The 25,665-nt window shown below is 43.1% G+C and overlaps 1 protein-coding gene and 1 long non-coding RNA gene across 2 annotated transcripts; one reads left to right on the forward strand and one right to left on the reverse strand.

The window, feature by feature from the left end:
- Window positions 1-1,510: 1,510 nt before the first annotated feature.
- sox11a (SRY-box transcription factor 11a) lies at window positions 1,511-4,719 on the reverse strand. The gene has a single exon (XM_069719024.1). The coding sequence runs from the start codon at window positions 4,476-4,478 to the stop codon at window positions 3,384-3,386; it is 1,095 nt and encodes a 364-aa protein (XP_069575125.1). The 5' UTR covers window positions 4,479-4,719; the 3' UTR covers window positions 1,511-3,383.
- A 296-nt stretch (window positions 4,720-5,015) lies between these two features.
- LOC138633048 (uncharacterized) lies at window positions 5,016-10,610 on the forward strand. Its single transcript, XR_011311847.1, has 3 exons — window positions 5,016-5,134; window positions 8,951-9,038; window positions 10,221-10,610. It is a non-coding gene; the product is annotated as an uncharacterized lncRNA (long non-coding RNA).
- Window positions 10,611-25,665: the final 15,055 nt, after the last annotated feature.

Consider the following 25,665-nt stretch of genomic DNA (forward strand, 5'->3'; position numbering starts at 1 on the left):
TTAAATGCTCAAGGGATTGGAAATTACTTTTTGTCGCCACAATAGCCCCCATCTGGAGGTGGGGTAAAGCTGGATTCCTTGGCAGACAGCATGTCACTCAGTGTCTTCTGAGTATTCTAGATTTCCATTTATTTATTTAAGGAGGAAATAGAGGGAAATTTCAACGGGTCACTAATTTCATTTCAGCGTGTACCACTGGCATTAGCCCCGAGCAGATATTTCAGAGGAACACAAAATCAATGTTGAGATTCTATTGGGAATAGCCCTGGAACCCATTAGCAACTTTGACCAATAGGTCAGGTAAAGTAATAGCTAGATAAATGTTTTATTACAGATTTGCAAACTGACTTAATGGGGAGGGCTAGAACCTGGGCAGCCATGCATGGCAAATATTCATCATTAGATTCTATTGCTGTAATGAACACAAATATCTCTGTGGCCGAGGCCTTTGGTTCTTTATATCTAATGTGTTAAAGGTGGGTCTCTTTAACCAGACCTCAGAGGGAACAAAAGGGCTGCATCTGTTGTCCTCCAGAGGCGCGCAGGCACACAACACTGCGAGGTTGTAAATTATTGTGATACTAATTGCATTTTATGTGACATCATATGCCTGAGATGTGTTACGCTATCGTTATCTGTCATTTTTAACAAACTGCTGCTGTACCAGGGACCACTAAAAACCCTGGGATCACATCCCTGCATCTCATTCTGAGCTATAAAATAATCAGCTCTGGTGATACACAATCATGTAATGTTACTGCATGCTGCACCACACGTCTGTGTCTATTTTCAAGAGCTAATTTCATTCTTATTTCCACAGTTTAACTGCTTTTATTTATGTTTTTGTTTATTGTCCTAACAGCTATTTTCTTTTAAATAACCTTAAATCCAAGGTGGAAATTAAGTTATAACTGGAGATAAATAAGAGCTATGCTACTCAAGGACTAACTGGGAACCACTGTTTATTTTGAGCCATCTTCACTATTCACACTGACCTAGTACCCGCTTGCCCCATATGCACATTGACCTAGTGATGAAATGAAGAATTAGGGGACTTTAGTGCTCCTTTCAGTTTACTTTTACATAATGAATTATATTTGTGGAAAACAGCCTCCATACTTTCGAGCATTTAAACACTGTCTGCCTGGAGTAAGTGCCATTAAGTGCCGTTGTTTATCCCTGGGTTGTGTATGTCACATTTAGATGTGTTTTTTTTTCAGCCCCCTGTTCAAGCTGTTCTGTGCTGGGCAGAGTGCTCGTTTTCTGAATGAAAACCAGACAGACTGAGAGCTCCCACACGCTGAGAGGAGCGGCTCCTGTTTCCAGCTCTGTTTCCAAGGGGACCACAAAGCCCACCAATCACATCGCTCAGCGCAGGCAGGCGGGCAATTCAATTTGTTAAAGCCGCAGTGTCCATTTTTTTTTTTTCCAGGGAGGCGTTGTGGAAGGAAAGTTAAACAAAAACAGCACATTTGTAAAGCAGGAACAGTAAAGCACCTCAACACTGCAGTTTAAAAGGTTTTCCTTTTTTTTTTTCCTTTTTATTAAATGCGAATTCACATGGTAATTTGAGCCCATCCAGTTAAGAGTATCCGCCTACATACAAAATAGGCATCATTCTGTCATCACATCCTTTTCAAACGCAACAAATAACACATTTGTGTACATATATTCACAAACTGAAAGGACAGTCGATGGTGGTAGGTACTTATTTATTAAAAGATGAGTCAAAGACAGATTCACACTTGGAATGTGAAGTAACTACTGCCTAGAACTTCCAACAAAATGTCTTGGCATATAATTAGGTCATATTCCAAAACCTTTTATCAAACAGACTTCATATGCAAGACCCACATAAAAATAAACAATATCTGCTTTTTTTAAGTGCAAGAAATAAAAAATACAGGTTTGTGGTTAATGTTTTTAAAAAAAGAAGGCAGTCTTCAGTTTCAAAATAAAGTTTCATTTCATGAAACAGGACTATGGAATGTTCTTTTTTGCTTGCTTGTTAAAACTAATGCCAGACCACCACTGTATCAGACTATGCCCTTTTGCGGAACTCTTTTTTGTCCTATTTTTCCCTAATTTGCAGTCAGGTTTGAGATGTTTGGTGTTAAGATATGCCCATCATCCAATCTTATCTGTCAACGAACATTCAAATTGTGATATCAATGGGTTTGAATAGTATGCATCACACCATGAGGCCATATTAAATCGTTTTGTATCAGTTCCAGCTGATTTGTTTATTTTCCTGCCTGGACAGGCTTCAGCATCATAACATGAAATGATGTTGACAGTGCACGAGTCTGTTTTTCCATCACTTGCTACAATTGTTGATGGTCTGTATCTTAAGAGTATATATTGCACAAAAAAATGAGAAGGGGGAAAAACAGTATGTGCCATAAAAAATACCAAAATCCAGTTTCACACCTGCGATTGGGACCCATCCACATATCACGAGTATGATATACATAAACTCCTAACTTTACTATATTACAGTACATATACAATCTTGAAACTAGTTCCAGCTCTGAGGTATGTGTTCCCCATGATGCCATTGTATCGTCTACAAATACTCAACAAATCTGCTCTACAACTGTACAAAACCTAGTTTAAAATCACAAGGCATTTTTGATGCAAGTTTTAATTTAACTTAATCCTTAAAACCAGGACTCCCTTGCATGCTAAAAACAAATGATAAAGGGAAGAAGTGCCTGAAACTCACTGAAAGCACAGTAAGAACATTCCCTTTTAACTGTACAAAAATATGCCTGAAAATATCTTACTTTTCTTTTAAAAAGATGAGGTCTGTTATGTATCAAAATGTTTCCTCCACACCTGTATTCTGCAGAGGTTTAGGCTGCTTAATTTTCCAAACCAGGAGGTAAACGGAATCAGTTACAAAAAAACAAACAAACATTTGCGGCATTTAGAAATTACATAAACCGTTGTAAAGTAACATCCTGAACAATTGTCAGTTCACAGATTTGCTTTGAGACAGTCCACAGTTCGTGTTCAGCTCCCTGCAGTTTTTTTGTTTGTTTTTAAGAGGATAAGATGCATAGAAGTTCACGTATTTTTCCCTTTGTGGTCCGTTTAAGCTGAACAGTAAATGCAGACCTACGAGGGAAAAAATCCATAAAACCCTGTCATGCTGCCAGATAGAAAAAAAAGTCTGCAGACTTTGCTTTTTTTTTTTCATTTTCTTTTTCTTTTTTTTTTTTGCTACCAGCTTCATAAGCATCTCATTCCTCAAACCTCACCTCGCCTCCTCTTCCTCCAGGACCCTTCAGGAAAACCCACAGGAGGCAGGGCTAGGGACAATTTGACCAGGACACATATAATATCATATCTCCCTTCTCTGTTATTACTAGAGGAACTGTTCAGTATGTGAAGACCAGGTCGGAAAAGTTCGCCTCCAGCCAGTCCCCGGCAATCATCTCACTGAGTTCAGGCGTGCAGTAGTCTGGGAATTCAAAGTGAGAGCCCAGGCTGCCCTCACTGAACGAGTCCAGGTCCTTATCCACAAGAGACAGGGAGAGGTTTCCTGAATTGGGGTTGCCCAGCTCCGAGCCTGGGGCGCTGGGAGCGAAATTTAAACTAAAGTCAAACAGCAAATCGTCCGCGTCCTCGCCAGAAGAGGAGCTGCTGCTGGACGAGGAGGAGGAGGATGTGGAGACCGACCTGGAGGATGCTGGTGAGACGGAAGCAGCGTGCAATGTGCTCTGCTTGGAAATGTTTTTGATATTGTAAAAGAGTCTGTTGTGGTTCCGCACTTCTTCGTACATGCTGGTCCCCTCGGACTCGGCCGAGGAGCTCAAAGTTGGGCTCGCGGGAACTTTGGCTACATTGTACGGCCTCAGGCGCTCCTCCTCCCCCGGCTTAATCCCCATCCGGTAGTCCTCTTCGTACTCGTCGTCGTCGTCCTCATCGGTGAGCTCACTTTTCACAGTCTTTGTAACTTTTAAACTGGGAAACACACAGTCCTCTCCGTAGCCGTGAGAGGATTTGGAGCCGCTCTTAGTCTTTATCTTTGAACACTTCTTGCTGGGAGTCTTTGTAATTTTACCGCACTTCTCCGGAGACGGTGCTGATGATTTAGAACTGTCGAGCTTTGGTTTTTTCTTCGGTCTGTACTTGTAGTCGGGGTAGTCAGCCATGTGTTTTAGCCGCAGCCTCTCGGCTTCTCTGATAAACGGGATCTTTTCGCTGTCCTTGAGCATCTTCCACCTCTTCCCCAGGCGCTTGGAAATCTCTGCATTGTGCATGTCCGGTGACTGCTCCATAATCTTTCTCCTCTCGATTTTGGACCAGACCATAAATGCATTCATGGGTCTCTTGATGTGACCGGTGGCCGTCTTGCACCAGTCCGGGTTTATCGCTACGGGGCTGCATGCCATAAATTCACTCTCCTCCGAGTCCGTAGCCTCCCTGGACATGCTCCCATCCGTCTCGCTGTTGTCCGTGTGCTGCACCATTGTCCCTCTGTTTCAAGTCACTTTGTCTCCGGACGCTGCAGTGTCTAACAGCCCCACACGGCCAAGACGGCTCAGCTCTCTTGTGTTTGCGCCGGTTCGTCCACGTCCTCTGCGTAATGTGTCTCAAGCTCTGCACTCTTTTTCCAGAGTTACAAACTGCCTTCTTAACTAGTTATCAGCTTTTTCATGTCCCCTGCGTCACAGACAGCCATCCAATCACGTCCCTTCCACTCCGCCCAGCAGACTCCATCCAAGACTCCCCTTAACCCTTTTATTCCTCCCTCCCGAGCTCTCATTGGAGTGGAGGTGGGGATTTGTGGTACACAGTGTCTGGGGCAACACGCCAGGCGAGACAGGCATATTAAACACACAGTTAGCACTATACGCTCCTGAGATGAACATCGCGCACCAAAGCGCGCATAAGACTAAAGTCTTATTTCCTTAGAAAACATGTGAAGTTACTCCTCAGACAGGCAATTTTACAGATGTATCCGGGGGAAGAGATGTAGCTGTGTGATTGTTTGCTTTTCTTTTTCTTTTTTCTCTCTCCCTCCCTTAGGTTGAATACTGAAGGTGGCGCTTGGACACTGTTGCAGGCGCCTGGATGTGTCGGTGCGTCTGCTTGTCTGCTGTAAATGGATACATTTTAGCAGCTGGTAATGGCTTCATACAAGACTTATGTTATCATTAACTTTGGTATAACCTCGTGCATTTCCCACTTATCTCTGAGTGGCCGAGTGTTATCACATTTTTATATATATTTTTTTTTTTTGGGGGGGGGGGGGGGCTTGCTTTCTTTCCTGTTTGTTTCCATGCCTGAATTTGAATGAAGGAAATAGGTCAGTAGTACATTCTGCTTTATGGATCTTGTTTACAGTGAGTGCGAGCTCCCAAAACACCTGCAGCATCTCACAGGCTCGTACTAATAAAACCAAAGAAAAAGCCATCTCTAAGGAAATATGCAGACAAATGTATTATTTATGTTTTGTGATGACATAAATCCCTGTATCATAAGATAAGTACAAAGACATGCTGTAGTTTTATTTAAACATATATTGCCAACATATATGATGCAATTAAAGCCATACCACTCATTCAGTGGTAACATTGGGTGGGCAGCCCTGAGTTGAGCCCATACAGCCAGGGATAGATGGAAGGCGCCCTGCTGAGTTTGCTGTGTCAAGAGGCAGTGTAGCATCGAGCTATAGTGTCTCCTGCACCTCCCCTCCCTCCACTTTTCTTCCCCCGGTCCTGGGTGGTAGCCAGCAGTGCTATTGGAGGCTGGGGCGATAAGGCATCCTGCTTCTTCTTCTTTTTTTTCTCTCTCTCTCTCTCTCTCTCTCTCTCTCTCTGCTTCGTCCCCTAGAGGGCAATCACTTACCCTTTTGAAACCCTCCCCCTACCCAGCCACCGTATTTTCCCCAGCTGGGGCTTAAGAAGTGTCTGCACTGATACAGAGAGAGGCAGCTAGAAAGGCAGGGAAGAGGAGTGGAGAGCGGGCAGAAAGAAAGAGAAAAAAGAGGCACACAGGGGGAGAAGAGACGAGGCTAAGGGGAGCGAGGCAGTCTGACGGAGAGAAACGCAGAGATAGAGGGGTTCTAGCCTTTTCCATCCTTGGAACAGAGAGGCAACCCCGTCTCTGGGTCTCTCTCCCAGACAGAGATAGGACTGAAATGCTTTATCATGACCACCCTGTGCTGATTAAGCCTTATCAGATATACGTGTCAGAGCCGAGTCTCAGGAGGTTGGCGCAGGCACATGCATGTATTACTCTCTGTGTTTTTGTTCTTCTTTTTTTTTTCTAATGGATTCATTTGAGTTCTATTTTATCTTCTGATCAGTTCAGATGTGGGTAAAAGAGGTTATTTCAAATTAACTGATAGCATGGTATCATATATATATGTATAATTTGTTTTCACATATTGGCTGCATATCTTGTAGGAAATTGTCCTACAGTTTCACCACATCGATGTCTGATACTCCGCTTGTGTATAAAAGAGCACAATTTATTCCTTTCTGCTTGGCAAAAGCTACTTTATAACACACAAAAAAAACATCATGCAAAATAATAGTTTTACCTGCAGTATAGTACTTGGAATGGTTTTTGCAATTTATCTGATATCCCACCCATAGCCCGCTCCAGCCAGCCTTATCTCTTTATGCGCTGGTTTCATGCTGGACATGAATCACAAGACTGCTTAATGATGAGCACGCAGGTTGGCTGTCCTGCTCATTAGCATGGCTCATTATTGGCTGTGAATGAGGTGTTGGTGTCAGCCCATACAGCCCATGACTCATCTTAGGGAGGGTCTCATCGCCCATGCCTGCCTCACACAGATGCACCAATGCTACCCCCCCCCCACACACACTCCCACCCACACCTCCTCCCATCCCACTCCAACTGCCTCCATTCAGTGACTGGGAGAGAGTGAAAGAGAGAGAGACTTGTGATATACTGAAACATGTAGCGTTTTCATTTAATTTTCACTCACTAGAGATTACATATGATTAAACAGTGAAAATCCAGAGAGCCGCATTATCACTGTGTGATTTCCAATACACTTTCCAATACCCCAAAGGCGGATGTTTTAATGCTTATTTGCTGCTTTTTGTGTCAAGGGAGAGGACATTTTATTCCAGAGCGATGGAGTGTTGAATTAAGTGATGGTTTTCATGTACGAACACTGAAAGAGGGTTTCAGGAGAAACAATTCCCTTTTGCATTGCTTATCTAAAAGCCCCCCAAAGCAGCTGCTGCTCTCACAAAGGGCCAGTGAAGCGTTAGATCAATACTAACCTTTGCTAGAGGCTATCTGATGCTCAAAATGCATGGATCCATCTCCTCTGCATAGCCCCGAGACAGGTGTGGACTTCTGGAAGCCCCTATCTGATGGCTTCACAATGGGTGAAGAAGAGGGGGGGAGAGGGCTAAAAGCGGGTGTTGAGGAAACGGGGGTTGTTTTGGTCGCACATGAAAATGCAAATTAACGTTTCACTTGACAGACACATTCCGTGAGTATCCTGTGTGCTCAGGTTTCAGTGTCTATTGCCATGCAGTGAACTGATATTTTCTAGCCCATTTAGTGGAGTCTCTTAATGGTAATCTGGTGCTATGCGTAGAATTTATGTAACAAGTTCCAGCAGTTTGCAAGCAGTTTCAGCCAAATCCACTCATGTCTCTTGAAGTCTAAATGGTAAGTCCTCTCTATCCAGCAGGCTCTTCAGGGCTGGCGGTGAAACCTAATATCAGCTTATGAATCTGAAGATTTATAGTTTGTACATGTATGCCGGTTACCGCAACCCGTTTTGTTATCTTTAACTTGCGAAATGATACTAAAACAAGCTATATCAACCGGCACCGCATTCGTTTCGCTGGCCGCCTGTTGCTATACAGTCTCATTCCTCAAACATCACACCGTCTTCCCCCCTCTTTCTCCAGATAAGAAAGGCTTTGACAATGAGGAGGATCTCGCAGCAGTTTGGAGGTTGTTGTTTTACCACTTAAGTGTTTGGTGCCTCCAAGACCATTTTATGCCACGTTGTTGCTTTACATTCTCGACTCAATGCAAATGTATCTCCAGGGTGTCAGATTCTTTGTTGACCTCCTTGATGTGGCCTCTGTCTCTCAAGGTCTGATGCTTGGCGGATACTTGAGATTGGAGTATCTTGTCGTGAATGTAAACAGCTGACGTTTGAGTACTGTGCTGGAAATGTTTGTCACGGAGATACTCAAATACAATCAGAGGCCAAAGCGGCTAGTTCCCCGTGTGCACTCGAATTGCAACAATCCTCAACTCATTTAAAAGTGAGGAAATAGTATTTTGAATTCAGTGTATGTGGCACACTGAATTTTCTAGCAAATAAAAAAAATTGCAAAGAAGTTTTATCATTTTGCAAAAAAAGAGACACGATAAGGACTGATTTCGAAATAAGTAACATCGCCCTTTTGCTTATAAATGCACAGCGGTGGAACCTATCTAAGGAGTAAGCTTACTCAAGTCCTGTACTGTAGGTGCATTAGGGACTTATTAACTTATGCTACATCACACTTCTCCACATTTCAATAAGGCTCCAATTGTGCTGATATTACTGCTGTTTCTCAAGGAAAGGATCTGCACACTACATCCACAACTGATGATATAACCAAATTCAACAAGCTCACCATTAACAACTCGACCACTCCAGCCTGCATTAAACCCAGAGGGAGACTATAAACTTCCAGTCTAGCCAGTGAGAGACACGAGGACCAGTGTGGGTGTAGGACACAAGTAAATTTGTAACTGAGTACTATATGACTAAGGCAATTATTGTGCTCAGGAATGTGGGATATGTGATGTAGACATTTAGTAGCTGTCTACTAAGAAACAGCCTTTATACAGGTGACAACTGTTTGAATTCTATAAGGAAGCATGAAAAGCCCTCCTGTCTCAATTCCTGTCTTTTCCCCCTCTCTCTCTCTCTCTCTCTCTACAGTACTGACATGTCCAACAAAGCAACAGGAATCCACAATGGCCTGAAGGAGATGACATCATCCCGGAGCAACTCTGCCTTACACAGTACAGTATGTTCTACGGTAATCATATTGCCATGTCATTCCCCGTAAGCTCCGGCCATTTAAATCCTTTAATTATATACCAGAAGCAGTGAAGTGGTGTTTACTGTAAGAGTCCAGCGTATACCTAGTTTTGTACTGTAGATTGTGTCTTGTGTTAATAAACTTGTGTGGAGGAAGTGCCCTGCGGGCACCCACAGCCACTGTAATGAGAGTGTGTTTAGTCTGGAGACTGTGTAGGACTAATGCTGATGGATTGTGTGGCTTCAGGTCAAGTCTTACTCTCTCACACACTGGTAGGGACTATATAAAAAGCTAGGGAAAGTTTCATTTGTACCACTGTGAAACGTAATGCACGACAATCCAAGATAAAAATGATTATTACTAGGCTAAAACAAGCTGGAGGAAAACTACATATCAAAATAACAAATGAGGATTTTGTTTACAGTTGCTGGCTGTTTGCTGGTGGAGTGGTAAAATAATTAATCAATACTATTTAGTCACTGCAGTCACATAAGCATCAGCCTGAGAGAAATAGATCTATTGATCATGTTTCACTCAAGCAGTTGATTTCTAAGAAGCAGGGAACTTTTCCCACTGAAGCCATGCGGCTCTGCCTCCCCGCCGACCAGCCCAGACTTGCCCCCTCACGAGATAAGATAGTGTTGACTACAGGCCAGTCTGTGTAGAGACTGTGGGGCCTCCGCCGTGCTTAGTCACCCTCATTCGCATCCTGTACTCTGAAGTTTTACTGGTTTATGATCTTTGCACCGCCAGTCGAATAGTGACAGTTCAAAGCAGCATGACAAATTGAGAATCCATGCCCCGTGGACAAATCTCAGACAGGATTGTGTTAGATCCTTAAGGTTTTCAAATTACTCGGCAGGATAACCCAAACTTCAAGTTAAAGATTGTTTTTTGGTTTTTTTTTTAGCTCCCTTACATTTGTTCTTATTGACATTTAAGGTTAATTCATTACCATAAAGAGTAATGCTTATGCGATGACAGCTCTAACTCAAAATCTAGTGAATCTGTCACACATTGTGCTCCGCACGTGATCAAATTTTTTTTTTTTTATAGCCCTTAACTGGTATTTTTTTATGTTCCAGACCATAGAGTTTATATTATTACGAACACAAGACTATTTTAGCTTGCTTGTCAATAATGCAATGTCTATTACTTTTTCAACAGATGAATGAAAGTGATTTAGTCACAAGCTCTATAGCACTGCGGGAAATCAGCCACATCAATCAGGCTTTAACCTTGAAAACAAAAACAAGAAGAAATGGACCCACGAAGAGACAAACACCTGAAGCAAATCTGAGCATTCACTCTTGTTTGAACAGTGACCAGATAAGATAGCTCAAAGTTATCGGCACAAGATGAATTCCCAGAGGAAACCCCAGGAGGGGTTTCATCAGTGTAGTCGGAGGGAGAAAATCAATCCTTCAAACCACATCTAGTGACAAATAACCACATAAAACTGAAGCAAAATTAGTTGGACCTTCAACAGCATTAATCGGCCGCAAACCAGAACGTCGAAGGAGATAAAGATGTAAAGAAATCCTGCGTGACATTAAAACAGCCCAAGGTAAACACTGTGCAAATTTGTAAACATAATCATAATCATGTGGACCAGAATGAAAACATATTTTTTTTCCCCAGTCATAAGGCCAACTCCGATCTGACATACAATTCTGAAATCAGACGGACTCCTCTTTGGCCTCTTTTCCAAAATCATTCAACACATTCACTCATTCATTTTGACATAAAAATGAGAACTGCCAAGTATTAGAAAATGTATCATCTCATAACTGGACTCGAACTTCTTTAAAAACCAACGGCATTCTATAGAGAAGGTCAGCTCAATATCAACTTTTATATGCTGGCTGAATCACAAATAAAGTTTTCCTCAAATATATTTATGCTCTATAAGTGTATGTCTGGAGAGACCAATAGCGCCACAGAAAGGGGAGGAAACTTCAATAGAGTCCTGTGACTTCCTTTTTACTTTGCATTACGTATGCACATATAGACTGGTATTTTCCTGAGCTTTCCATCCATATCAGAGTCTCAGTATGTCCTCTCCATATACTGACTCACTGCCCTTTCCTTCATGTCTCTTAAGGATTTCTAAGACGGGCTTCAAGAAAGATTTTCATAAATGTCCTCTTTTGCAAATCCTCCACATCCCTCCGAATACGCCAAGAACCATCTTTATCTTAACAGTAAAGGTCACTGGAGGAGACTTAGGGATATGGAAAGGCTAAGCTGTGTGCATGGGAGACACTCTCCCAGAAGTCTATCTATCTATTTATCTATCTATCTATCTGGAAATCAATAATAGAAGGTTTGGTAATGAGTGTGTCAAATCACAGTCGCAGACCTTCTCAGGTGTGGCAAAGCTCGGTACCTTCATCACACTTTGGTCTCATGGTGTCCTCATGGCATGAACAAGTTCAGGATCTGGCTTTTGGAAGTTCCAGACAATAATATTCTCACTTGAAGTTAAGTGTTACTATAGATATTGTTATATGTGTCAGTAGTCACAACCTCTCACCCTTGATTGCATACGCCGTCGTGATTAGACACTGATTATGTTAATATGTGTATGATATTCTTTACTGATTATGTTAATGTATGGAAGTAATCCACACCTCTTTAATACAAAATGAAGCAGGCTTTGTCCCTGCCTTTAGAATATTAATCAAAATCTGATACCATCAACACAAAATCTCCAATTTATTATTGTCGTCTCGTGGGGTCTTTTTTAAACTGAGTTCCAGTGTAAATATAGGAGCTCAGGATTACAAGGCGAGAGCCGTAAGATAATTCCGATAATGAACAGGAAAGCAAAGTTACAAGAAACCGCGCAGAGAACAAATTTTGTCATAAAAGTGTGAGCAGATTAGCGCCTCTCTTATTTCCAACATTTCCTCTTTGATACGTTCCGACGCTGATCTCATTATAGGTGTCTGTCAAGCATACATGACAATTCATTTTAACAAGGTAGAGTTTCCTGCTCCTTTTAAACTCACAGGCTCCTTCACAAATGAAAACACATGAGAGGTTCCTCTGGAACCGGTGCAGGCTAACAAGGAAAAGGGAATAAGGCTCAGCACTTTTGATCATTTCAAACCTCAACTAACAGAAGTACTTTAGATCAGAGTGTGTTTTCATTGGAAATGAGTTAATTGTGACCGTTGCGGTGTTAATAGTACGATGACCAAAGAGGCTGACAGATTTCCTGGTGAGACGACTTAATAAATATTCAAACTTCCTTTGCATGGTTCACTGTGTGACTCTTCATAGGGAATAAGTGCTGTGAATTCTGGTTGCTGACTTTTAAGGAGGAAATCTTTATTTTTCACTCGAGGAGTTTTTGTTCCCCTTAAGATCAGAATATCTACTGATCGCTTCTATTAAAATCAATGCTTGATATTCTACCAGACGTGCTGCTCGGTGCTCTGCTGCGCTAAAATAGGCGCCAAGTCTATCCAGACATCTGTCTTGCGGAAGCCAGATTGCTTCAATCTGCAGAGTGCACATCAGCCGTTGACTTCCATGGTCTGTCATAGGACACTGAATCTGTTCTCCTCCAGCTACAAACACTATATGTGAAATAGTCATGAATGCAAATTATTTGTTATTGTATTAACTGAAACACAGGAAACTGAATTAACTGTACTACAGCACAAAGTAGCAAATAACCATAAACACAAGATGGATCAAAACAAAGACCGTTTAACATTTACCCGGGCTATTGCCACACAGATCGTAGAAATTTACCAAATCAAAAATGAGCAGGCAAAACACCTCGCCTTGTGAAAAGCTTCCAAAATAACATACTTCATGACAATGAAGTATGCAACAAATGAATTGTTGATCAGTGGATGGACCGTCTGGTCGGTGCTCTGCTCTCAAATGACTGTGCGTATGCTACCTTTCCTTGGCTGAGTTTGCACTGCATTGATTTTCATTTATTTTATATGAAAGAGTTACACACAGAACGGTAGCATCTAATCTCACAGCATCACCCACGTTTTACTGAAGTCTGCAGTAACAAGATCCTTCTCTCCTTCTCTTGTTATTTTACGGCCATTGCTTAACAGCTTTTAGGTGTATTACCGCCACCTTCGGGTGGTAGTGACACATTACAACCAGGCGCTGGTAAAAAAAAAAAAAAAAAAAACATTCAAATAGGACAAGAACATAAACAATTTTTGTTTTATTATTATTTGAAAATTATGACCCATCCCTGATCAGCATCAAATTATATTGCAGTCTTACTATTAAATTATTGGAAGAATAAAAAGGCAGCTCATAAAACATTGTGTTTTGGATAAACTTGTAGAAGAAGCAACACATAATTAGTGTCTTGTTAATTGGAGAGAACCATTAGAGTGTACTTAATGTGATGCTAAACGAAATTGTTTGCCAATGGAACATAATGATTTTACACTCGGTAATTGTGTTTTGTATAAGAACGGCTTCACAAAAAGAAATGTGCAAAATATCCTCAGGCATTATTTTTGAACTACTTTTATGTAACGAGCTGATAACATAAATATTACATCGGCTCTCTGTCTACAGCATGTACTGCACTATATCACATCACGTCTGGTGATATATGGAACTTTCAAAGCCACACTTGTGAAGGAAGCTATAATAGGCCTCAAACTAACCGTGTAGATATATCCCGACCCCTGCGATCTCTATCTGTCCATCACCGCGGTAATCTGACCATTGCGGATAAATACTGTGAGAGGTCTTCGAGCACTAGGAAGACCAGTACCTTAATCATGGCTAATCCCTGCTAGCTAGACATGTCTTAGGGGGACACAGGACGGACACATCACCCCAATTAGCAGTAGCTATAGCTTTAAAACCCTATCATTAGGAGCCCATAACCTTCCTGCCACTCAACATCGCTGCTGTCTCTACTTAGTGCACTGTTACAATTTGTCACATTCATGCAGAACAGTCATGTGGTTTTAAGTCCATGGTAGCATGCACACATTCATACTCACGCCCGTAGCACAGCCACATACGTGAATATGTGAAAATATACCGCAAACATTTCAAAGTACAGGAAGTCAATGCAAATATACAATTCTCTATGAGGTAAATTGGGCCCACGGCATGTTGCTGGGTGTATAAACCTAATAGGGGGAGGGTGTATAAACCTAATAGGCTGATTTGTGTATGACATTCCTCCAAGCATTGATATGAATAGACAGAGTGTTGCCCGAGCCACGGAGTGCTTACAATGTTATGCCATGTTCATTTGAGTTGCGGTTGACGTATTACAATCGTACCTTGGAAGGAAACATGCATTTCAGATACCTCTCCTTTGGTTAATGAATGATAGGGGAACATGCATTTTGAATGTCCATATAAATATCAGCTCAGTATGCAGATAGGGTCCCTGGTGTTTTAGTGCGAGATAGTCTTTGCAGGCCTTTGCTGCTAGACAGTGGAGCATTAACTGTTATCTCGGCAAAAAGCACTACCATTAAGCCTGCAACAATAAGACCAGGGTCAAGGATGAAGTTGAATGACAGCTCAGGATGAATATAATTTCCACGGGAGCGATAAAGAGGGGTCTTGTACTCGCACTAAAAAGCAGAATAATAATTTTCTTCACCAGGTTGTCTGCTCCTACATATTTTCATTCTTTGCTCTATTTTGGAGCAAAGAGGTCAGATATAAAGGGGGACAATGGCCAAGCTCATGAGATTGATGGTGAGGATGAACAGAACAGGAGAATCTCAACTAAATCAAAGCCATTCATCGTTAATGAAAATAAGAGAGAGACCGCACTGTAAATCATCTTATGGTCTAACGTATTAGTGATAATGAATTCACGCTGCCACGTTTAACCTTAGTTTTGCAATTCATTATATTTGAGATTAACAAGGGAGGGAACTTAAGTGAACTGTCTGCAGGGAATTACAGCTGGGGCCTCATTGTCAATCAAGGATTGTGTTTCGATGTCTTTCATTAGGGTTGGAGGAATTAAATAAGACTTTCTTTTAATGGCGAATGGCTCTCCCATTTAACGCTCCTCTTGCTCTCCCATGATGGTTAACTCTTCATTACCCAAATTAAAGGCATCCATCTCTGTTGGCTGCTGCCACATTGCCATGACCTCTACCTGTCAAAACTTTCATGTAAGCTCTTGAGTGATGGATGATACCGCCGAACCCCATTGTCAAAATTATCCAGCGACTGTCCAACCCTTTCTGAGCCATTCAATCCATCTCCCCAGGCTATGTGCCACCAGCCACGATTTGACAATGAAGCTAAGGTGCTAATTTACTCTCATAGAAATTAGAAACTACCTTTTAATTATATGCCTGGGAGTGTTCTAAGAGTTCACAAGGATCACCCCCAAAAGCTTTTAACTCCACTTTGTGGGGGCTGAACATTTATATTCTTCAAACGTGTTATTTCAGGGGTCGTCCAACATACCTAGGACCAGAGGGAATTTGACAAACCATCAAGAATCGGAAAGAAGGAAAGTGTTGAAATCAATGTTCACATTTGAAGGTCATCGCTGTTGTTAAAGGATGTGATAAGATGGAAAATATACTTTAATGACCCCTTGTAAAAGGAATTTTCTAAAAGTCTGTTTATCACCTCTATAAGAATAAGAAGTCAGGTTTTAGAACATAATCAGTGATTTTGAAAACCTTAACATATGCAGGCTGGGCTCAGATCAATAGATAGAAAAACTGTGGGTGTTACCGGTTCAGCTCTGGAATTGCATCATGCTCAACTGTTTACAGAGAGCCTTTGTTGACAAAGGAAGCAGAGTTCTCTGAACTTCTTCCCTCCTTTTTCCTCTTTATTTGCATCACCTTCAGACACATGTAAATATTCAAACACATGCCACACGTCATACATAAAACATGATATAAGTGGTCCCATTCTTGTCTGACCTCTTGTCCTCCTGCCTCTCTCTCAGACAGATGTAGATAACGCTCCAGACACACCTCACTTCCTGAGAGGAGAGTTATGGCTTCCTGGGAGAGGCACTGCTGTCCCCTAGAGCCCTGAGGAGTTCGACAGCTACCTATGGAGAGGGCACGTCTCTGACTTGTAGACCTGCTCTGAGGCTTCTCCTCTCACTTTGAGGTCCTCCATGTACCTGTCAAAGGGTCAAGAGGGTACGCTCGCTGCAGACAACGGGACTGTGTTTGTGTTTCCAGGATGCGTTTGTGTCTGTTTTGTGCGCGCGCGTGTGTGTGTGTGTGTGTGTGTGTGTGTGTGTGTGTGTGTGTGTGTGTGCGTGACCCCCCTCCTGTGACAGATGCCAGGCTGTTTATGTGTGAGGTGTGGGAGTGGTGTGTGGGCAGGTGGGTAGACATGCATGTGTGAAGAGAAGTGTGTGTGTGTGTGTGTGTGTGTGTGTGTGTGTGTGTGTGTGTGTGTGTGTGTGTGTGTGTGTGTGTGTGTGTGTGTGTGTGTGTGTGTGTGTGTGTGTGTGTGTGTTTTGTGGGTGGATTCGAGCAGGAGTATAATGTGAGAAACTGCACTTGTCAGAATGTGCGGACATGCATGTGAATGTATTTGCATACACAGGCATATGTGTGTGTGTGTGTGTGTGTGTGTGTGTGTGTGTGTGTGTGTGTGTGTGTGTGTGTGTGTGTGTGTGTGTGTGTGTGTGTGTGTGTGTGTGTACTCTGTCTAAGTGCTCCAGGAGTCAACGGAGAAACCTGTAACCAGGCTCAATAAACACCGAACCCCAAAACTGCTGTCCAAAAAACAGAGCACAACAGATGGGGGGAGGGGGGAGGGGGGGCCTGCTGCTGCTGCTGCTGCTGCTGCTGCTGCTGCTGCTCTGGCAGCCGAGCAAATGATGAGCTAATCGTAGCGAAGGAGGTGACCATAGTTGGTTACAGCTTATTCAGGATTATGACTCAATCACGGAAGCTTATGGCACTTAGGTAATTATTTAATCAAAGAGTGGACGTGTCAATAGAAGTCGACAAGAGATTAATTATAAGTCAGGGATGGCTTCAACTCATTGTTTTTACTGGTCCACTGTCTCGACAGTGGCAGGAGAGAGCTGATGGGATCATTGGGAGGGTTGAGTGACAGCTCTAGTGAAGCGGGAATAATCACAGCGGTATAGCTAACACTAACCCCCCCCTCCAACCCCACAGCACGGACTGAGATCAATAGTGTGCTATCCTTGATTAAAATGTTTAATTAGTTGTATTAAAGGGCGATACGTCGTTAAAGAAAGGAGGGAAAAAAAACACATCCATTCGCCTGTGTGAATGGATCAGCGGGGATCTTTAATATCAGCCGGTTTCATGAGCTAACTGTTGCTCTGCATCTACCACACACCTCTCACTTGGTGGCTCAGGCAGCATACAACGATTCAAAGCCATACAGGCATTTTTGCATGTGGAAAAGCGTGTGTGTGCTAAGCCCTCCATGACAGCTAAAGGAGAAGAAGCAGACCAGGGGAAGGTGTATGAGTCACTCAGCCTATCCTTAGTAACCTGCCATTATTTATAGCAGGCTGTAGGAGGATGAAAGGCACCGGGAGAGTTTTCTCTTTGTTATCTGCCAACAGTTTCCTATTAATAACTGTCAATTCAAAATGTATAGGGGCTTTCATGTTGGAGGGAGTGACCTGACGTGCAGTATCTTCACATCTTACAGACTGCGGTGATGACATACACAAAAGACTGCTCTCAAACAACTGCACAACTTCAGACGCATGACCTGAGGAGATGCTACAGATCCAAGAATGTGTTTCTGTTTGATGTTCCTTGCTAATATGTGTATGTTCAAGTAAGTAAATGACTACTAACAAAATAAAGACTCTTTAATCTTTGTCATGTTTCTTATGTAAGTCATCACCACATTTCTGTCCTCTGAGCGGCCTTCGTTCCAAAGAGAATCGAGGCATTGTGCAGCGTCACGTCTGCTGATTTTCTGGGATTCCCCTCCATGAGTTTGATCCAGTCCTTGGTGTTTTATTTGGCTGCTGGGGAACAGGATGTGAGATTTACACCAGCAAAGACGAACGGGAGCAAGTTGAGACACAGAGATGGCCTCGGCGGTTAAGTCCCTGATCGTGTCACCAGAGAAGAGAGATAAATGGTGAAAGGAAAACAAGCAAGGGGAAGCGGACTATTTTTCCAAAAGCCGCCCGGAAGTTTCTAATTATATCCTCTTGGAGGCCTGTAACCTCCACTGAGCCACACACTGACGCACATTCACCAACGTATACGCGCACATATACCTTGCTGCAGGACTTAACCTTTGCGGGCCTTGCGGTCCCCTTCTGAATAAGAACCAAATTAGAGAGAGGAAAATGGTGTCCTCCCTCTTTGCTGGCTGTTAAAAGCCAGTAATCTCTCATTTACACTGACATTCAGGAGAGGCACGCTTTACACTAACATGCTACAAAAAAGAGTGAGAGGAGAGGAGAGGAGAGGAGAGGAGAGGAGAGGAGAGGAGAGGAGATGTGTGTGTAGTGTGTGTGAGAGTGTGTGAGTGTCTATGAGGTTGATTGAGGGCAAGGCTGTCATGCCTGGTAATATGGAAGCTAAGCCACAGAGCCCCCGGCCCCAGGCGGGCAGATGGTAGGGTGGGCAGCGAAGGGCGCAGGGTGCGCAATCTCTAATTCTCAGCTGCACTTGTAAGATATGTGCTATGTATGAAATGTGTTGGCAAAGATCCATGTCCTTCACCTCCCTATGTACCCCTGGCAGCTCCACCCAAGCCAGCTGTGTCTGTGTGAGCTCACTGGGCTCTGACAGCAGGGATCAAAACAACATGTGAACCAGCCGTGACACAGACCACCATCAAAACAGGCGAGCATCTACGACGAGGCTCCCAAAGCTACATCACAAGGGGCGAGGTGTGTTATGAGCGGCGGCGGGAATTCGCTGCGCGTTTGTGTCTCTATCAAACACAACGATGGCTAATGCATTAGTCAGTTACCATGTCACACTGTGATGTTGCTGAGCACAATTAGCTCTTTGAGCTGCAGTGGGAGCCGAACGTGAACCAACATGAACCAACATGAGCTTTGTATTTAGATCAAGGGAGAGCTCAAAGCTCAAACAAACTTTGTAACTTTTTTTTGGTGAAAGCGAGCACACACACAGACAGCAGCATACCTCAGACAGCGATAATGGCAGAGATAGAAAAATCGAGTAAGTGGAAGAATGCGAGAAGTTTCAACAGTGTGCATGTACGTTGATGGTTACCTCCAGTGGGCCAAACACAGGAAATATGTGCATTCCTGTTTGATTATATTGGAACAGAAGAAGCTCAAAAATAGACGTGATGGTGGAAGTATCAGACGGGCCTGCTTATTTTAACAACACAGGTGTTCTCAACGCCAACCGTTGAATCATTTAATTCTGTGTGTATGAAAAAAAAAAAAAAAGGAGGGGAGAAAAGTGTAATATAGAAAAAAAAAAAAAAAAAAATGAGGAAAACATCAAAGCTCCGACAGATGAAGTCTCAATCAATTCATACAGTAAATGCCTTTGGACTCACAATGTTCTCAATTTAAAAAAAAAAAAAAAAAAAAAAAAAAAAAGCTCCATCCTTTGAAATTCTAAATTAGTCCAATGGAAATGTTAAGGGGGGTTAAATTCATACAACCTGTACGATAGGCCTAAATGTATTTACCACATTAAAATCTGTTGTGAACAAAGCTCACTTTGCTTTACTGCAGCGAGAGAGAGTGTGAATCAGACGTACAGCCCCGCAGCCCTCCCCTCATCTCTCATGCAAGCGCACACACGCACACGTTACCTCTGTCACACTTGAACCATTTTACTCTTGGCAGCGAGGTATTGTCTGTAGTATTTGTGGGTGACTGGAACAGATAATCAGTTGTTTAGCTGTCCTCTTCTTCCCACAGGAAAGAGCTGACAGCTTTAGGCCATCACTTAGGTCACGTATTAGAGGCCCAGTGCATTACCTTGGTGCCTTCACACACACACACACACACACACACACACACACACACACACACACACACACACACACACACACACACACACACACACACACACACAGTGTTGCTCTGTGTAGCAGTCACAGCAGATGGAGTCCTGAGTGACACGTCCTGGCAGAGGAAGGTTACATCATGTAAATAATGTGATACCCAGCCAGACTTTAATGACATCAGATTTTAATTCCACCTCTGTGTTTTATGCCACACACACAAACACACACACAAACACACACACACCTCATCAAACTGTTTACTATGCTCGTTTGCATCTGTAAGCCTCAGCTGGCATTAAAATTATATTTATGGTAATTATGAACTTGATAATGACATTTTAACTTAATGTATTCTTAAGTTCCAAATATTTACTCGCTAACTGAGGTCTTTTGGAGGTATTCTCCACTTTACAGCGCAGCCCTGCTAACCATATGCTGTTTAAAACCGATTATTAGATTTGATTAATGTGTATCATGCACAATTACTGGAATATAATTGAACACAGTGGTCTTTTTTTGGCACTGCTCCCTGACAGTGGACATGTGCCGACACGACTAAGGGAGTTAAGAAGGCCAAGCAGCTGCTGGGGCAGACCCGTCTTCTGCTTGAGCCAAAAAAAAAACAAAAAACAAAAAAAAGTTCTATACTAAAAGTATATTTCACTGTATTGTTTACTTAGAAGCCCCCAGATGTGGTGAGTATGTGGATGTTTTATATGGTAGTTAACAACAGGTCACGCTTGGCCTGCCACTCCCTCAGAAACGATTAATAAACCATAAACAGTCTAATGTCCTCTCCACTGAGCATTAAGTTCATACAGCTTCCACGCAGAGAAGAAAGGCAGTGAAAATCTGCTTTTGGTTCAGTGGGCGGGGGGGAGGTGGGGAGGGTTCTTTTAACTTTTTTTTTTTTTTTTTTACAACTCCTCTGCTGCAGAGCTGTAGCTGTATAAACAAGGTGGTCGGTTTGACCAGCAATGCAGAGGCAGCGCGGTGTCACTAAACTGATCGCAGCGCTGAACTCCCTGACTCGCTGGCTGTTGTTGTTTGCTGCTGACATCTAATCCAAAAATGTAAGAGTAGTTTGTTTCAAGTGGGGCTTGTTGTGACATGATACAAGTAAATATAGCTGTTGTCTGGTGGCGTCTGATCTGATTAGTGTGCCATGAAAGGCTCCATTGAGCACAGGAATCTGGTTTATGCAACATGTCCAATTATAAATGTATAAATGGATGACTGGATCTGAGCTTTGAAGGCAGATGGAAAATCCATTACACCAAAAAAGCCTAAATGGGCAACGTGGAAAAAGTCGAGCTTCTGTTTATGCTTTTTTGGCTTCAACTGTGCTAACGATTAAATGTATTGAACATGTGATTGATGATAGGAACACAAAGCAAAAACAGGGGAAAAAAAAAAAGTTATTTGTATCAGTGCAGTTTCAAAAATGCAAACATAGAGTGCCTCCATGTTAGTCATCACAGCCCGAGGAGCTAGCGTTCTCAGTTTCATCATCACAGATGGCTTATCCTTACCCAGGATCCTCTAGCAGGGGTGAAGGGTCACCCAGCCATCAGAGGAAGCCATCACTGAGTAGCTGACCCCTCTTCTACCCCCCCACCTTTCATCTGTCTCTCTGATTAGTTTGCCCATGTGACAGATAGCAACTTAAAATGAAACGCCCCGTAGACACCCTCCTGGGAGAATCTCTCAAGCAAGCCACATTCTTGCTGCTCTGCTAGTGAGTGCACTTTCAATTACCAGAAGAGAGGTGGGCCTTTAGATGTTCACTCCTCATGGCTCAGAGCTCTGCTAGGTCTGTTAGCTTCGAGGGAGTAAATCCATCCGCAAGCCTTCAGCGGCATATCAGGTGTCCCCCAGCTTGTTTCTCACGTGTGATTGGTGTGTACCTTCCCGGCAGCCACAGATGGGGCTCTGCTTGATGTGGTGGCATCCAATATTCATTCAATCTGGACATTATGTAAGGGACAGCTAACACAGGTTCAACCTAACGCTCACAGCTGTTGTCTTGCAGCCAGCATGTGGTCACTGGGGCTTATCAGAGAAGGAAGTCAACGTATTTCTATTAATCTCCTTTCTGTGTGATTTTCTTATATAATACAAGTTGTTATGAAAAAAATAAATAAATACATTAAAAAAAAAAAAAATTTAAAAGCTGTTCCTGCTGGAGCACAGCACAGTAATGCTCATGGAGCAGGCAGAAGCAATAAACTTCACAAGTAAGTATTGCAAGTTACGGTGCTTGAGCAACATCAGCACCTGTGTTACATGTTTTTTTTTGTGGCTACTGGTACATGTGCTTTCACAATTTCCTTATGCACGTGGACAGAGAGCAAACATCTAATTTTGTATCAAACTTGGGAAATCAGAAATAAAATCTGCAGCAAAAACATTTGCATTTCAAAAGGAGCAGAATGCCGCTGTCAAAGACCAAAGAAGGCACATCAGGTCAGGAGCTAGTGGGTTTCCTTTGACATTCACAGGGTTGTGCGCTGTGAATTCGTCATCCCGCCGAATGCAGACAATGAGGTTTTCTGTGACTTTCTGAGGGTTTTCGAGGGAACACATTCGGCGAAAACAACCTGAACTGTGAAGGCATTTTGGTCCGCCAACGTGAGAACACAGTTGTTGCGCCCATTAATTGCCCGATTTCGCTTCCAGTAACTTCCTTCTGCAAACCAGCAGTCACAAAAACGCATGAAACATAGATGCTGATGCTGATCAAGTAACATAAGTTGGAATTCTTCCAAAAGTCCCTCTTCATAACACGGTGCTGTGCTCTGTTTGTACGCAACAGGAGCAGTCTCTGAACGTTTTGATCGACATGTGCAAACACCCGTTCTTGTTCAGATGAAACGCCGCTATCGCCTCTTCCCCGTCCTGCCTGAATTAACCAGTTTGAAGATGAACATTCTCCTTGACAGATGACACATTGCCAAGTTCATGAGTTTAAGATTATGTCCTTTAGTCTTGACCTATCATGGACAAGTGACAAAAAAAAAATAATAAAACCTGAAGTGCAGCATGCGTCCAAAGGTGCTCGTTAGACAACAGGTACCATTGTAAGTGCTGATTTCAAGATGTGCCTTCGCCCTCCACTTAGAGAAGTGTAGGCTGCGTGTTGATGCAGTCATCAGGGGGTGATTTGGCTTGATATACGAGGAGACCTATTGCTCATCAGAAAGCTATCCGCCATGCTGATTGAGTCATATGTAGAGCTGCTGGGATAATTTGTCACAGGCCTGCCAGGTCAATGGTCTTTGATTGGAACACGGTATGAACTCAAGGATTTCCACTGAGTTGAGTACTCTCACACCCTCACTCTGTCTCAAGATCTTTCCTCTCGGCCCCGTCAGTCTGATTCTCTATTCTTTAAGCTTTCGGAGTTACACAGCTGCCTTGTTTCTTCCTTTTACAAACTTTAAAAATCAGAATCTCCCCATCTCCTCTTTGGTGTCTCTGTGTTTTTTTGGTTTTTTTTTTCTAACCTCTTTTCTCTGTGCCTGTATTTCCCCGGCCTCAGCCCGGGGGGCCGCTCTGCTGGTTGAAAGGTAACAGAATCTTCCGGAATGACCCACTGAAATCGCTGGGTTGATTCACTGATGTTTCTGTCAGGGAGAGGCACAAAGTACAGGACTGTATTTCCCCCGCAAAACTAGAGGTGTCCATTACAGTGAAGATCGGTGTAAAAAGGAAGGAAGGAAAAAAAAAAAAAAAGTAGGACGTGGGGGCCCTGATCTGGACTGACCTGTTTTAATGTGACAGAGAGAAGAGGAGGTCAATGCATATATACAAACATATATTTCCAAGAAAGACAGAAACCCTGTCTGAAACACCTGTTCATTTCACTGTTAACTTTGAAACGTTGAAACATGTGGCCAGCTGTAACTCTGCCAAATGCGTGAATATACAAGTTCAGCTGTGCACTGTAACTTTTAACACTTCACAGCAAAAATCACAGCCTTGGCCAAAAGCAGAGAAACTCAGTTCCCCTTCATTACCTTCAAGAAAAAAAAAAAAAAAAAAAAAAAAAGAAGAGGCGAAAAGAGGGAAAGACGGCAAGGTTTGGAGCGAGGGAGAAAAGAAAGGATGTGAACTTGAATAAGTAAAGAAGCATGGCAAAATACCTGCAGTGGCTTTCAAGAACCACGAGGTCTTTCATCTTACTGTTTTGGCATTGCCAGGTGGGATCCTCCGTGCTGACCATAACATAGGTATGCCTAATCCTCTTTCATCTACAATATCACACAAAGAGAGTATCTGTCCGAGTGAAGAGGGAGATTCATGCAGACATAAAAGGCTAACAGGGGAGTGTTGCATGTCTGTACCAACATTGTCCTGGTCCTTATTATTCTTTGCACATAGCTGTAAGTCTAAACAAGAGCCACTTCCTGAGGAGGACTGCTGTGCACTCACTGCACTCACGCTGGCCCTGGTGTTCTTTTGCTCCAGCAATGTGTGTGTGTGTGTGTGTGTGTGTGTGTGTGTGTGTGTGTGTGTGTGTGTGTGTGTGTGTGTGTGTGTGTGTGTGTGTGTGTGTGTGTTAGCGAGTGTGTGTTTGTGTGTGCAAGGCTGCCGCACCGTTGAGATGACCCTGCTTTCTTTCTATAGGGGCTTTCACTCTGCAAGAGCTCAGCCCCTGTAAAGACGGAGCCTGTGCTGGTACCTCTCTTAGCCTCTCTTTCTTGTGCAGACCTCTCTTCTCTTTCATTCTCTCTCTCTCCCTCTCTCTCTCTTCTGCTGCAGCAGCAGCAGCAGCAGCAGCAGCTTGAGTACTTCCAGCTGCTGACATTGAATACCACCTCCCACACACGCACACACTCAAAACTGACATACACACAGGTACAAACCGGTCCAGTATAGAACACGTGTAAAAAGACTGCGTTCTATGTGCGTGCACATATACACACACTTCCCTCGTTTACAGAAAATTCCTGCAGTAGTTTTTTTTTTCTTTTTTCTTTTCTTTCTCATTGCTTCTGTGTTTGTCCTTCTCCCGCCTTTCCCCCACGTGTACGCAATGCTTTGGGTCCACGTGTCTTCACCGTCCTTTCACCCTCGTCTACCTTCCACAGACAGGGCTGATGCGCTTGTTGATTTATTGTCCAGATGCATAATAGACCCGGCAGTCTCTTCACAGAGGCTGTGTGACAGGCACTCGCACTATAGTAGTTAAGTGACCAGGAAACACACCTTGCGGTGCGTCCAAATAAGCCCCAAGGAAACACGGAGAAGAAAAACAGGACACAGAATGCAGATTCAAATCACTGTCAAAGAACACGGCTGTGGTACCGCGTGTATGGTGGAGACTTTAAAACAAACACAGATGTACTGTACGCTCATAAGCACCCGCCCATACAAAAAGCAAAAAAAACTAGAGTCCCTCAGTAGCAGCAGTATGTCTGTCAGTTCTTTCATCATGTTATGAAATAAGAGGAGAGCACCAGAGGAACCTGTTGCTGGGCTATAAGACCGAAGCAGCCCAGGGAAAAAATGGTAATGCAAGCGAGAGCGGCGGCAGGGGTCTGCCGGGGTGTAACCATAGCTGCTAAACTTGCATTCAGGCCCTTTCCAGAGCTGGGCTCGGGGTATGCAGACGACCTAGGGGCTTGAGACTTAGGGAGGA

Source organism: Brachyistius frenatus, unplaced genomic scaffold (genome assembly GCF_029030835.1).
Source record: "Brachyistius frenatus isolate BFR_SWC_R1_liver_20210118 unplaced genomic scaffold, ASM2903083v1 Contig_204, whole genome shotgun sequence".
NCBI classification, from domain to species: Eukaryota; Metazoa; Chordata; class Actinopteri; family Embiotocidae; genus Brachyistius; species Brachyistius frenatus.